Consider the following 14432-nt stretch of genomic DNA (forward strand, 5'->3'; position numbering starts at 1 on the left):
TTGCGGGGTTTTAGTTCCGTTCTTTCTGCCCAGTGCGCATGTGTGTAGCTCCCCCGTCATGTACACAGTGTACTTCAGTGGTCCCCAACCACTGGGCCGCGAGGAAACAATATGAGTCAGTTGCACTTCTCCTCTTTCCCCGTCATGCCCGCTGTTGAACTTGAACCCATGCAAGGTCATCAGGCGCCTAAACGCAGTGATACCCTCGCGCCACTGTTCGCCTCGGGTGGCTGGCAGGAAGTGCTGTTGCTACGGGCCCGGAGCGCGGACAGATGGGTGCCGCCTCTAAACCTGTTCACCACACCAAATGTTCGTGGGGAAGTGGGGAAGCCGGTGCTAAAATATTCGCAGACTATCTAATTCAGGCTCAGGGTTCCATAAGTATCAGAGCAGCTATCATGCTGCGATCCACTGAAACAAACTTTTGTCAGCCAATAGATCGTACGGGGGGGTCAGGGGGGGGGGCAGGCCTGTCACTCTCCTCGCTCAGTCGGTCACTCTGTCCGGACTGCAACCGCCGCGGCCCCGGCAAGGGGACCTCTCCGGCCATGACCTTGTCCTCTCACCCCAACCGCGACCAGCCGCACCTGGCGGCGGGCGGGCGGAGGCTGCAGTTTGGGCTGGGAGGCTGTCCGAGGCAATGAAGCCCTCAAACTGGCTTCAGTACCCTGAGTCCAAGCACCCCGCACTTAAAGGCAAATGCGTTGAGATTTTTCAACGGAAAAAACATGAGCAAGCGGGACAGAAACTAAGTGCCGAGGGCCGCGAAAAAATTGCGGAATAGACTGGACATAAGGAACCTGCATTGGTGTATTCTGGTCGTGTTTAACACCAACTCCTCCCCACCCACCCATCGGCCAGACCGCAAGAATATTGTCACTATTAAACAGGTCCGCGGTGCAAAAAAGGGTGGGTATCCCTTGTGTTTATACATTATTTCTACTTCCGGGTTGTGGGGTTTTACTTCCGGTCTTTTCTGCCCCGGTGCACATGCGTGTAACTAGTCGCTCTCCCCTTTCACTAAGACCGAGGTAGGGGATCTTGGGCTCAAAAAGGTTGGTGACCACTACCCTAAACGAACACGAGCTGGGCGAGCCTGAGGGTTATATTTAAATACCTTAATATTTCTAAATCATTGAGACATCCAGCACATAAACAGGAAGAACACTCAGTCCACAACTTCTCTGCTGACATATTTGCCTCAACTACACTAATTTCATTTGTCCACAGTAGGACTGAATTGTTCTACACTCAGTAGCCACTTAGGTACATTTGCTTATTAATGCAAATATCTAGTCAGTCAATCATGTGGCTGCAATTCAATGCATAAGAGCATGCAGACATGGTAAAGAAGTTCAGTTATTGATCAAACCAAACTCAGAATGGGGCAGAAATATGATCTAAGGTACTTTGATTGTTGGTGCCAGACAGGATGGGTTGAGTATCTCAGAAACTGCTGATCTCCTGGCCTGGGAGCAGGATTTAAATATCTCCTTATCCGAGGAGAGCTGGGACTCAGTTCTCAAATCGGTCAACTCAACCTCTCTTTGTGCTCGCCATTGTCTCTTACAGTTTAAGATTGTTTATAGAGCCCATATGTCTAAATCTAAACTATCTCGATTCTACCCTGGCATTAGTCCGCTCTGTGATAAATGCAAGAGGGGTGTGGCCTCTCTCATCCACATGTACTGGCTCTGTCCTAGCTTGGAGAAATTCTGGAAAGATGTCTTCACTACACTATCGGGTATTCTGAATCAGCACCTAGAACCTAACCCCTTAATTGCTCTGTTCGGTTTTTGGGGTGAGACAGATTTATGTCTGGGTCCGACCAAATGCCGAATACTATCCTTCGCCTCTCTCCTGGCGAGACGCTTGATCCTCCTTAGATGGAGAGATGTTGCCCCGCCCACTCATGCGCAATGGCTTAACGACATTATGGCCTGCTTGGACCTCGAAAAAATTCATTATTCAGTTCTCAATTCGGATTTAAAGTTCCATAAGATCTGGGGGCCTTTTATCGAGTACTTTCATAACCTTCCTCTTGACTAGGGTTTTTTTTTCTTTTCAGTCCCTTGCTTTCAGCTCCCTTTTTTTTTCTGGTAGTAGGCATTATTATCCTCTGTTGCTAAGTGTATTTACAGTCTGGGAGTTTGACTGTCCGGACTTATACTCTCTAGATTGTGTGGTGGTTGGTCTGGAGTTGTTGTTTTTTTCTTGTGTTGTGGGGATTGGGGAGGACACTAAGCTCACTTGTCTTTAATTTAGGTGCTTTTTTGTTAAATTCTCTTCCTCTGTAGCATATTGTTATTGTATGCTTAACCTTGCTCTGTATTAATGCTCCTCATTGGGATTTGGGGTTTTTAATTTTGTAAAATGTTTTGAAAAACTAATAAAAAAAAAGAAACTGCTGATCTCCTGGGATTTTCACACACAACAGTTTCCAGAGTTTACAGAGAACACTGCAAAACTACCCATCCTACCTGCATACAAGCGGAGGCTAAAGAGCAAAGGCTCCAGAGATTAAAGCAAAGAGATGGTCATGAGAGGTGGAGGAGCAGCTATGGGATTGCTTTGAGTTAGCGGACGGGGCTGAGTTCAAGTGTGTATCTGAATGAATACACGATAGTTATCATGGACTTAATTAAAACAGTAGTGGACGGGCATGTCCCCACAAAATCCTTAAAAGTCTTCCCCCATCAGAAACCCTGGATGAACCATGAGTTCCACAATCTGCTGAGGACCAGGACAGAGGCATTCAAGTCTGGTGACCAAGAAAATTACAAGAGGTCCAGGTACAGATCACAACAAAGTGGCAATTCCAGACTAAACTTGAATCAATAAAGGATGCTGGATGTTTGTGGCAGGGCTTGAATGCTATCACCTCATAAAGTTAAATCAAGCGACATAGGTGACAATAGGGCTTCACTTCCAGATGAGATCAATGGGTTGTATGCTTGCATTGACCATCAAATCATGAACTCCGACAGCCCCTGATAATCCAGTCTCTGAGGTGGAATTGTGAGCAGCCTTCAGAAGGGTGAACCCATGAAGTGAGCAGTCAACGGATGCTGCCCGACCTGCTGAGTTCATCCAGCGTGTTTGTACATGTTGATTTGACCACAGCATCTGCAGTGTACTTTGTATGAACCCATGAAAAGCATCCGGCCCGGATGGGGTACCTGGGGAAGTACTAAAGACCTGTGCCGATCAACAGGGTGGAGTGTTCTCTGAGATCTTTTAGCAGCATGAGGTACCCACCTGCGTCAAGCAGGCTTCAATTATACCGGTGCCTAAAAAGAACATGGTGACCTGCCTCAATGACTTGAGGTTGGTGATGAAACATATCACATCCTGCCCGAGAAGCGCCTTGGATCTGCTCCAATTTGCCTATCAGATCAACATATACACAGCAGGTGCCATCTCATTGGCTGTTCACTCAACCCTGGACTATCTGGACAGCAAAGATGCACATTTCAGGATGCTTTTTATTGACCATGGCTCAGTGTTCAATATTAATCAATAAGCTCCAAGAGCTTGGCCTCAATACCTTGTGCAACTGGATCCTCAATTTGCTGTTCATTGACTACAGCTCAGCATTTAACACCATCATTCCCACAATCCTGATTGATAAGTTACAGGGCAAGTAATAAGTAGTAAGTGATAAGTTAGATGCTGCCTGGCCTGCTGTGTTCCACCAGCATTTTGTGTGTGTTGTTTGATAAGTTACAGAACCTGGGCCTCTGTACCTCCCTCTGCAATTGGATCCTCGACTTCCTAACCAGAAGACCACAATCCCTGCAGATTGGTGATAATATCTCCTCCTCGTTGACGATCAACGCTGGTGCACCTCAGGGGTGTGTGCTTAACCCATGGCTCTACTTTCTTTATACCCATGACTGTGTGGCTAGGCATAGCTCAAGTATCATCTATGAAATTGCTGATGACACAATTGTTGGTAGAATCTCATATGGAGATGAGGAGCGAGTAGCCAAGTAGTAGAGTGGTATCGCAGCAACAACCTTGAACTCAATGTCAGTAAGACCAAAGAGCTGATAGTGGACTTCAGGAAAGGTAAAATGAAGGAACACATAGGGAGGTCAGAAGTGGAGAGAGTGAGCAGTTTCAAGTTCCTGGGCTTCAAAATTTCTGAGGACCTGACCTGGTCCCAACATATCAATACAACTATAAAGAAAACAAGACAGTGACTATACTTCATTTGGAGTTTGAAGAGATTTGGTATGTCAACAAATACACTCAAAAACTCTTATAGATGTGCCATGGAGAGCTTTCTGACAGGCTGCATCACTGCCTGGTATGGGGAGCGGTGGGTGGGGGGGGGGGGCAAATGCACAGGACCGAAAGAAGCTGCAGAGGGTCATAAATCTAGTCGGCTCCATCTTGGATACTAGCCTACAAAGTACCCAGGACATCTTCAAAGAGTGGTGTCTCAAAAAGGCAGCATCCATTATTAAGGAACCCCTAGTATCCAGGGCATTTCCTTTTCTCACTGTTACCAACAGGTAGGAGGTACAGGAGACTCAGCGATTCAGGATTCTTCCCTTCTGCCATCTGATTTCTAAATAGGCATTGAACCCATGAACACTGCCTCATTTTTAAAATATATATTATTTCTGATTTTGCACAATTTTTAATCTATTCAATATACATATACTGTAATTGATTTACTTATTTATTTTAATTTTTTCTATATTATGTATTGTGTTGAACTGCTGCTGCTAAGTTAACAAATTTCATGACGCATGCCAGTGATAATAAACCTGATTCTGATTCTGAATTTCAGTCATTTCAGATTGGCAACATCTCCTCCACAATCTCCATCAGCACGGGTGCATCACAAGGCTGCTTGCTTAGCCCCCTGCTCTACTCGCTTTACACTTATGACTATCTGCCAGGCACAGCTCCAATGCTATATTCAAGATCGCTGATGACACCACTGTCATAGGTCGAATCAAAGGTGGTGATGAATCCGCATATAGGAGGGAGACTGAAAATCTGGCTGAGTGGTTCCAGAATAACCTCCTACTCAACATCAGCAAAACCAAGGAACTGATTGTTAACTTCAGGAGAAAAAAAATCAGAGGTCCATGACCTAATCCTCATCGGAGGATGAGACATGGAGAGGGTCAGCAACTTTTAGATCCTCAGAGTTATTATTTCAGAGTATCTGTCCTGGGTCCAGCACATACACTCAATTGCAAAGGAAGTACTGCAGTACCTCTGCCTCCTTAGAAGTTTGCAAAGATTCAGCATGAAATCTAAAATGTTGACAAACTTCGATAGATGTGTAATATTGACTATATTACACATCTATAATATAGAGGTGAATATAGAGTATATTGACTGGCTGCATCACAGCCTGGTATGGAAACACCAATGCCCTTGAATGTAAAATCATACAAAAAGTAGTGGATACAGCCCAGTCCATCACAGGTAAGGCTCTCCCCATCATTGAGCAGATCTAAACCAAACACTGTCAGAGAAAAGCAGCATCCATCGTCAGGACCCCCCATCACCCAGGACACACTCTCTTCTTTCTGCTGCCAATAGGAAGAAGGTGAGTCTCTTTCTGCAGCCAATAGGAAGAAGGTGAGTCTCTTTCTGCAGCCAATAGGAAGAAGGTGAGTCTCAGGACTCACACCACCAGGTTCAGGAACAGCTACTACTTCTCAACCATCAGGCTCTTGACCCAAAGGGGATAATGTCATTCAACTTCACTTAACTCATCACTGAAATGTTCCCACAACTTATGGGCTCACTTTCAAGGACCCTTCATCAATATTTAATGTGTATTTATTATTATTTCTTTCTTTTTGCACTTGTACAGTTTGTTGTCTTTTGCACACTGGTTGGATGAAATGTTGATGCAATCTTTCACTGATTTTGTTACAGTTATTATACTATGTATTTATTGAGAATGCCCACAAGGAAATGAATCTCAGGGTCGTATACAGGGACACGTATGTCGTTTGATGATAAAGTTACTTTGAACTTTTGAAAAACAAACAACATTCAGTTCTGTGGGTGAAAATGCCTTGTTAATGAGAGAGGTCAGAGAAGAATGGCTAGATTGGTTCAAGATTACAGGAAGCTGACAATAACTCAGACAACTACATGTTACAACAGTGGTGTGCAGAAGAGCATCTCGGAACACACAATACATTCAGCTTTTAAGTGGATTGTTTACAGCAGCCGAGGGCAATAAACGTACACTCAGTGGCCACTTTATTAGGTGCAGAAGGTACCTAATAAAGTGGCCACTGAATTTATGTCTTGCATTTTCAAATGAATTTACATTTGATTGTGTAATTATATCTGATTTCACTACTTTCTCCAGCATCAACCACTCCCTGTGTAAAAAAACTTCCTGATTGTCACGTTTAAATCTCCTACCCCTCACCTTAAATCTACACTATACCTTCTTATTTTTGACAACCTTACGATGGGATAAAGACCAACTACATACCCTGTCTATGCTTTTCATAATCCTATAACACAAGATATTCTGCAGTTGCTGTAACACACTCACAATGCTGGAGGCCAGGCAGCATCTATAGAAAGGACTAAACAGTCGATGGTCCAGGCTGAGACCCTTCCTCGGGACTGGAAAGTAAGGGGGCAGAAGCCAGAATAAGAAGGTAGGGTGAGGGGAAGGAGGACAAGTTGGAAGGTGATAGGTGAAGCCAGGTGGGTGAGCGAGGGGGATGAAGTGAGAAGCTGGGAGGTGATAGCTGGAAAAGATAAAGAGTTGGAGAAGAAAGAATCTGATCGGAGAGGATAGTGGACCACGGGAGAAAGGTAAGAAGGGGCAAGATGAGGTGATAGGCAGGTGAGGAGAGAGGGGGCAAGAGGGGAGTCAGAATGGAAAATGAAAAAAGAGGGAAGGGGGAGGGGAAATAATTAGCTGATGCTAGAGGAATCAATGTCATGCCATCAGCTTGGAGGCTATCCAGAGGGAATGTAGAGTTCTTCCTCCAACCTGAGAGTGACCTCATTATGGCCTATCTATCTTATTGTAATCGTTTAAAACAATCGGTAACACTTAATACTCAAAGAGTATAGGAAAAATTACATGATAGGGTACTTACTCAAGTAGAACACCATACAAACAAAGACAATGAGTCCAAACCAGGCGTTGAAATTGGTACTGAAGTAAATGATGGCAATGACGATGTCAGCAATCGTTGGGAAGATGTTGAAGATGATGTAGCTGGAAAATAAGATTTATTTATTAAATGAAGCAAAATTAGAATCTTTAGAAGGATACAAACTACTGGAAATACTCAGCAAAGTATTAACATCTTAACTAAACATCTGTAAAGAGATAACATAGGAGATTGCAGCTTGGACACATTTGGATTAACTACCCCTACAAAGAGCAAAGAACAGTACAGCAGAAGAACAGACTTTTTTTAGTTTGTGATGTCTGTGCTGAATACAAATGCCAAATTAAACCTAATTGTTGCAAACAGTTTGGTTATTGGTTTATTATTGCCACACGTACAGTGAAAAGCTGGTTCTGCATACTGTTCATACATAAAAAATACTGGAATAAGGTAAAATAATAACAATGCAGAATAAAGTGTAGTGAAAAATTATCGTATAGATAAACGATAAAGTGCAACATCATAACAAGGTACATTGTAAGGCCAAGAGTCCTTCTTATATAACAAGAGTTTGATAACATTGGAAAAGAAGTTACCCTTCAGCCTGGGGCTACATCATCCAGGCTTTTGTATCTTCTGCCCAATGGGTAAGAGAAACACTGGCTTCTGTTCAGCAATATGATTTCAAACAGTTCTCTGATAATATTGTAGCTTTTTAAAACAAGCATATCCGGTAGGAAAAAGGTATGCTTTTGCTTTAAAGTTTATTTGCAGTGTGCAGAATGGCAACCACACAGACTTATCCATAAAAAAATGAATATAGACAGGCCATAGTGAGAGAGGAGGGAGAGTGGTTTGATGATGAGATAATACAAGAACTGGACTTGAAGAGTCAAAAACTGAAGACAAGGACGAATCAAGGTTGACTACATTAAGGAAAACATTTGTCCATAAGACATAGGAGAAGAATTAGGCCATTTATTAACCCTTTCAATACTGGGGTCATTCTTATAAATGTCCTCTGGACCCTCTCCAATGCCAATCTTTTCTTTGATATGGGGCCCAAAACTGCTCACAATACTCCCAAGTGTGGTCTGACCAAACACCTTACAAGAAAGCATCATCTCTTCTTGCTGCTGACATCGGGAAAGAAGGACCAGGGCCTTTGGTCCCACACCACCAGGTTCAAGAAAAGATATTACCCCTCAACAATTAGGCTCCTAAATTGGTGTGAATAACTTCACTCACCTCAACACTGAACTAATTCCACAAGTTACAGACTCACTTGTAAGAAGTCTACAACTCACGTTCTCAGTATTATTTATCTACTTATTAATTACACAGTTCGTCCTCTTTGGTACATTGGTTGTTTGTCAGTCTTTGTTAAGTATTGTTTTTTTCATAAATTCTCTTGTATTTCTTTATTTTCCTATAAAAGCCTGCAAGGAATTGAATCCTTTGATAATATGTACTTTGTACTTATGTACTTCGATAATAAATTTACTTTAACTTTGATTTTAAAAAAAAGACAATCAATGTGCAAAATAAGACAAACTGTACAAATAAAAAAATTAATACTGAAAACTTGAGTTGAAAGTGAGTTGTAGATTGTAGAATCAGTTCTGAGTTGAGGTGAGTGAAGTTATCCAGGCTGGTTCAGGAGCCTGATGGTTGTAGTGTAATAACTGTTACTGAACCTGCCAGTGTGGGGCCTAAGGCTTTTAAATCTCCTGCCACTGGTAGTAGCGAGAAGAGAGCATGGCCTAGGTGTCGGGGTCCTTGATAATAGATGCTGCTTTCTTGTGGCAGCAGTCCATGTAAATGTGCTCGATGGTGGGGAGGGATTTACCGGTGACGGACTGGGTCGTGTCCACCACTTTCTGTAGACATTTCCGTTCTTGAACATGTTTCCATACCAGGCCATGATGCAACCAGTCAGTATACTCTCCACTGTGCATCTATAGATGTTTGGCAACGTTTTTGGTAAAATGTCAAATCCACACAAACTTCTAAGTAAGTAGAAGTGTGCCTTTTCTGAGATGGCTCTTACAACTGGTCCAAGGGCAGATCCTCTGATGTGGTAACACCAACAAATTTAAAGGAACAATAACTCTATTTCAAAACTATTTACTGACAGTAAAACTTGCAAGTTTTCTTAAATTTATTTTCAATCATAAGTATAAAACAAATAAAAAGAAGCAAAGAATATGTCCACAGATCCCTCAAAGTTGCCGTGCAAGTTGATAGGGTGGTTAAGAAGGCAAATGGTGTTTTGCCTTTCATTAATTAGGGGATTGAGTTCAAAAGTCTCACAAGGTAATGTCACAGCTCTGGTTTGACCAAACTTGAAATATTGTGTTCAGACCTGGTCAAGTCATTATTGCAAAGGATGTTGTTACGAATGAGGAGCAACTCTGATGGGCAGAAGGGTACAAAGTCGCCCCCCCCCCCCCTTTTTGAGAATCGCAAAATCGCTATTATTTCGGGGCTGATACCAAGGAAATGAGAGAGAGACAACGCAGGGATACACAAAGGTGGAATGTCTCCTCCTAACAAAAGCGGAACGGAACCACTGATTACTGCTATTGTCTCTTGGAGAAGGCATTGTGTATTGAGTACTGTTCTATTCATTGAAACCCCTCAGGGGGCAGCCAGAGTGGTCTGGTTGAGGGATTGCATCATCCCAACCTGATTGACACCTGAGACCCCGTGAGTGGGGATAAAAGTAGGGTCTGGGGAAACACCCCTCAGACGCACCAGGAGGGACGCTACGAGACCGGTGGGGGCTTTTGTGTGTGTCCACCCTTGCCTGGGTGACGAGTCCTCCACAGAACGGTCTAGCTAAAGGACGGAGTGGTCATAAGTGAATGGCCACAACAACAACGCATCGACGGATCAAGATCGTAAAAGGAAAGTCGGCAAGTTAATAGCTGTTACTCTCTCTCTCTCCAACAATTGCAACACCGCGAACAACAACTACTGCAGCCTGCATGAACTGAACTGAACTTTATATTTCCATCGGACAATTCATTATCCCCTAGACAACGATCGAGCTTATTTCTTATTGATTATTATTATATCCGCACTTTTAGGTTTGGTATTGATGACGTATATTATCTGTATATTTGCATTGATATTATTTTTGTGTATTTTTACTAATAAATACTGTTAAAAATAGTATCATCAGACTTCAACGGATACTCCTATCTTTGCTGGTAAGAAACCCAGTTACGGGGTTCGTAACAATGTGGAACCTTTAGGGAGGGTGCAGAGGATATTTACCAGGATGATGCCTGGATTAGAGAGCATGTTTCATGAGCTAGGGATTTTTTTTTGGAGCAAAAAAAGCATAAGAAATGACTTAATAGAGATGTACATTACAGTAAGAGGCTTAGATAGACTGGATAGCCAGAGACCTTTTTCCCAGGGTACAAATGGCTAAAACAAGGAGACATAATTTTAAGGTGATTGGAAGAAAGTAGAGGAGGGGATGTCGGAAGTAGATTTTTGTTTACACAGAGTGGTGGATGTGTGAAGCGTTCTGCCAGGGGTTGTGGAAGAGGCAGATACATTAGGGGCATTTAAGTATTAAGTATCTTGGATTGACAGATAGATAAGAAGAAAATTGAGGACAATGTAAGAGGGAAGGGTTAGATCTTAGAGTAGGTTAAAAGGTTGGCACAACATTGTGGGCCTGTACTGCGCTGTACTTTTCCATGTTAAGACTAATAGACCATAAGACATAGGACACATAGGAGTATAATTCAGCTATTCAGCCTAACCAAAAGTTTTCTTAAATTTATTTGACTATCAGAAAGACAAAAACTAATAAAGTAAAGCAAATAATATTTACAAAAAAGTTTTAATAAAATCTAAATATTTTAAGCGTTTTAAAACTTTCACACTAAACGAAATATAATTAATAAAAAATGTTTTTCCTTTCATCTTGACTGTCCCTGTTGTGCAGCCATTCAGAAACAGATTTCTCAAAAAACACAAAGGAATTATTGTGGGATCTTCCTCTACAATTCTAAAACTTATTAGCTCTTAGAAACACCTGCAGTTTTGCGCAAAATTAGACATTACCAATCAAATCTAAATTATTCCAAAAAGTTCCCTTTTGCAAAGTGGTATAGGGCTATTAAAATTAAAACTTCATAGCATCTTAAACATTTCTTCCCCCAAGCAGTTAATCTGATCAACATTGTAGTATGCCCTTTTCCTTACCCCCTTCTATCTATTACCCCCATCAATGCATTGCACTATAAACACTTTAAACCACTTTTTATCATGCTGTTTACATTGTAAATACACGCCAGTATTTATGTATTTATGGACATTCTATTCCAGATCTGTATTTTATATGATTCTTTATTTATAGTTGTTTAATGCTCTTTTTTAAGACATCAGCAGAATTTGGCCAGTCTAGTTTGTCCACCATTCCTTCTTCGCAGATTTAGATTCCATCTCAACCCTATTCTCCTGCCTTCTCCTCGTAACCTATGACAACCTTACTAATCAAGAACCTAGCCATCTCCACCTTAAATTACCCAATGACTTGACCTCCCAGCCATCTGTGGCAATAAATCCCACAGTTGTACCACCCTCTGGCTAAAGAAATTCCTCCTCATCTCTGTTCTAAAGGGACACTCCTCTATTCTGGGGCTGTGCCCTCTGGTACTAGACTCCCCCACTACTGGAAACATCCTCTCCACATCTACTGTATTTGGGCCTTTCAACATTCAATAGAGTTCAATGAGATCTCCTCTCATTCTTTTAAACTCCAATGGCTACAGGCACAGAGCCATCAAACGCTGCTCTTTAACTTCATGTCGCGGCAACACCCCACAGCAAATCGTTAACATATGTAAATGTATATGGCGAACAAAGTTGATCCTGGATAACAGCACTTTAATGTCATTACAAAGATGGCATTGCAGTGTCTTTATTTTCTTAGAAGTTTATGAAGATTCATGTCATCTAAAACTTTGACAAACTTTTATAGATGTGGGATGGAGAGTATATTGACTGGTTGCATCACAGCCTGGTATGGAAACACCAATGCCTTTGAACGGAAAATCCTACAGGAAGTACAGTCAGCCCTCCTTATCCACGAGGGATTGGTTCCGGGATCCCTCACGGATGCTCAAATCCCTTATTTAACCTGTCTCACTGCGGTGGACTTTAGGACCCAGCAGAACCCCAGACCTTATTTAACCTGTCTCACTGCGGTGGACTTTAGGACCCAGCAGAACCCCAGACCTTATTTAACCTGTCTCAGTGCAGTGGTCTTAGGACCCGGTGGAGCTCTGAATCCGAAAATAATCATGATTGCGACTGAAAATAAAGCGGAAATAATAAAGTGATCGGAAAGAGGTGAAACGCCATCAGCATTGGAAAAGCATTAGGGTACAGTCAGTCAACGATCGGAACAATTTTAAAGGATAAAGTGAGAAAGGCCCTACCCTGATGAAAGCTACAATTATTAATTAAACCACTGCGTTGCTTAGTATTGAAATACATACATTTCTTAAGTGTTTTATATGCATAGAAAGGTAAAATATATACTAGGACAAACGTTTGACTAACTGATGCTAAATAATACCGGATATACCTGTTCCAACTTACTTCGTTAGAGAACTTCTGTTTTTTTTCGATCCCGATCCACAATCACCTATGCACATCCTCCCATATACTTTAATCATCTTTAGATTACTTATAATACCTAATACAATGTAAATGCTATGTAAATAGTTGTTATACTGTGATGCTTAGTGAATTACGACAAGAAAAACAAAAGTCAATACATGCTTGAACAACAATTGCTGGAAGAGCACCTCTGGGTTTTCTCAATTCACGGTTGGTTGAATTCGCACATGCGGAACTCGCGGATAAGGAGGGCCAAATGCAGTAGATTCAGCTTAGTCCATCACAGGTAAAGCCCTTCCCACCATTAAGTACATCTACAAACAATGCTGTCACAGGAAAGCAGCAACCATCATCAAGGACCCTCACCATCCAGGCCATGCTCTCTTCTCTCTGCTACCATCAAAAGGAGGTACAGAAGCCTCAGGTTCCAAACCACCAGGTCCAGGAATAGTTATTATCCTTCAACCATCAGGCTCCTAAACCAGTATGATGACTTCACTCATCCAACACTGAACTAATTCCACAACCTTTGGACTCACTTTCAAGGACTCTACAACACATGTTCTCAATACTTATTGCTTATTTATTTATTATTATTTTGTTTTTAAAAATTTTTTATATTTGCATAGTGTGTTGTCTTTTGCACATTGGTTGTTTGCCCATCTTTGTTTTATATGCTTCTTTTATTGATTCTATTATGCTTCTTTGTATTTACAGTGAATGCCTGCAAGAAACTGAATCTCAGGGAAGTATATAGTGATGTGTAAGTACTTTGATAATAAATTTACTTTTAACTTTGAATATAACGCTCATAAATCTTGGCTGAATCATCACTATAATTGAAGAATATCCTTTCTCATCATCTTAATTACCTTAGTAAGGTGTTAATACTGTTGGTTCCACGATCCACACTGCGGAGAACTTCTCCAGTCTTTCTGCCAAGGTGCCAGCGCAGTGAAAGAGAATGAAGGTGAGCAAAAAGTGCAACCTGAACGTGTCGGCTGGTGTATTGCTGGACTTTAGTCCACATAAAGGATCGTAAGTTGTTTACAAAGCCAGATGCACCTGAGCAGAAACAATCGTAAGTTATGCATAAACCGCAGTTTACTTTCATTTATCCGGTAATTATACAGGCAAACAAGATGATAAGAGGCATAGATACCGTAGAATGGACAGCCAGAGACCTTTTTCTCCAAAGGCTACTTTAAGATGGGCCTCTTTTGTGGATTCAGAGTGGGGAGGGGACAAGGAGACGGGAATCATGGCTGGGGAAAAGGGAAGGGAGAGGGAAGGGAATGGGAAGCACCAGAGAGATATTCTGTAATGATCACTAAACCAGTTGTTTGGACTCAAATGACCTTGCCTGGTGTCTCAGAGCTGGGTGTGCCTGCATCTCCCACCATCCCCTGCCCTGGCATTCCTTCTCTGTCACCTGTCCCATATGATTGCTGCGTCACTCTATCCTCACCATTCCCAACACGCTTTGCTCCCACAAGATTTACAAACTCATTCTCCTCTTCACATTGACAAATACAGCACTGTGCAAAAGTCTTAGCCACCTTAAAAAAAATATACATATATACACACATACATACACACTTAAGACTTTTGCACAGAGTGCTGCATGTGGACCTGAGAGGCAAGCTTTTCCTACATAGA

At 42.0% G+C, this 14432-nt stretch overlaps 1 protein-coding gene across 1 annotated transcript in view; it reads right to left on the reverse strand.

Annotated features, from left to right (window-relative positions):
• Positions 1–14432, reverse strand: part of LOC140728086 (ATP-binding cassette sub-family B member 6-like) — a 225474-nt gene that overhangs the window by 146609 nt on the left and 64433 nt on the right. Inside the window, exons 6-7 of the mRNA XM_073046274.1 lie at positions 13646–13838; positions 7107–7228 (exon numbers count right to left, since the gene is read on the reverse strand). Coding sequence (XP_072902375.1) covers positions 7107–7228; positions 13646–13838 — 315 coding nt within the window. The remainder of the gene's footprint in view (positions 1–7106; positions 7229–13645; positions 13839–14432) is intronic.

The sequence above is a fragment of the Hemitrygon akajei genome, chromosome 5 (assembly GCF_048418815.1).
Source record: "Hemitrygon akajei chromosome 5, sHemAka1.3, whole genome shotgun sequence".
Lineage (NCBI taxonomy): Eukaryota > Metazoa > Chordata > Chondrichthyes > Myliobatiformes > Dasyatidae > Hemitrygon > Hemitrygon akajei.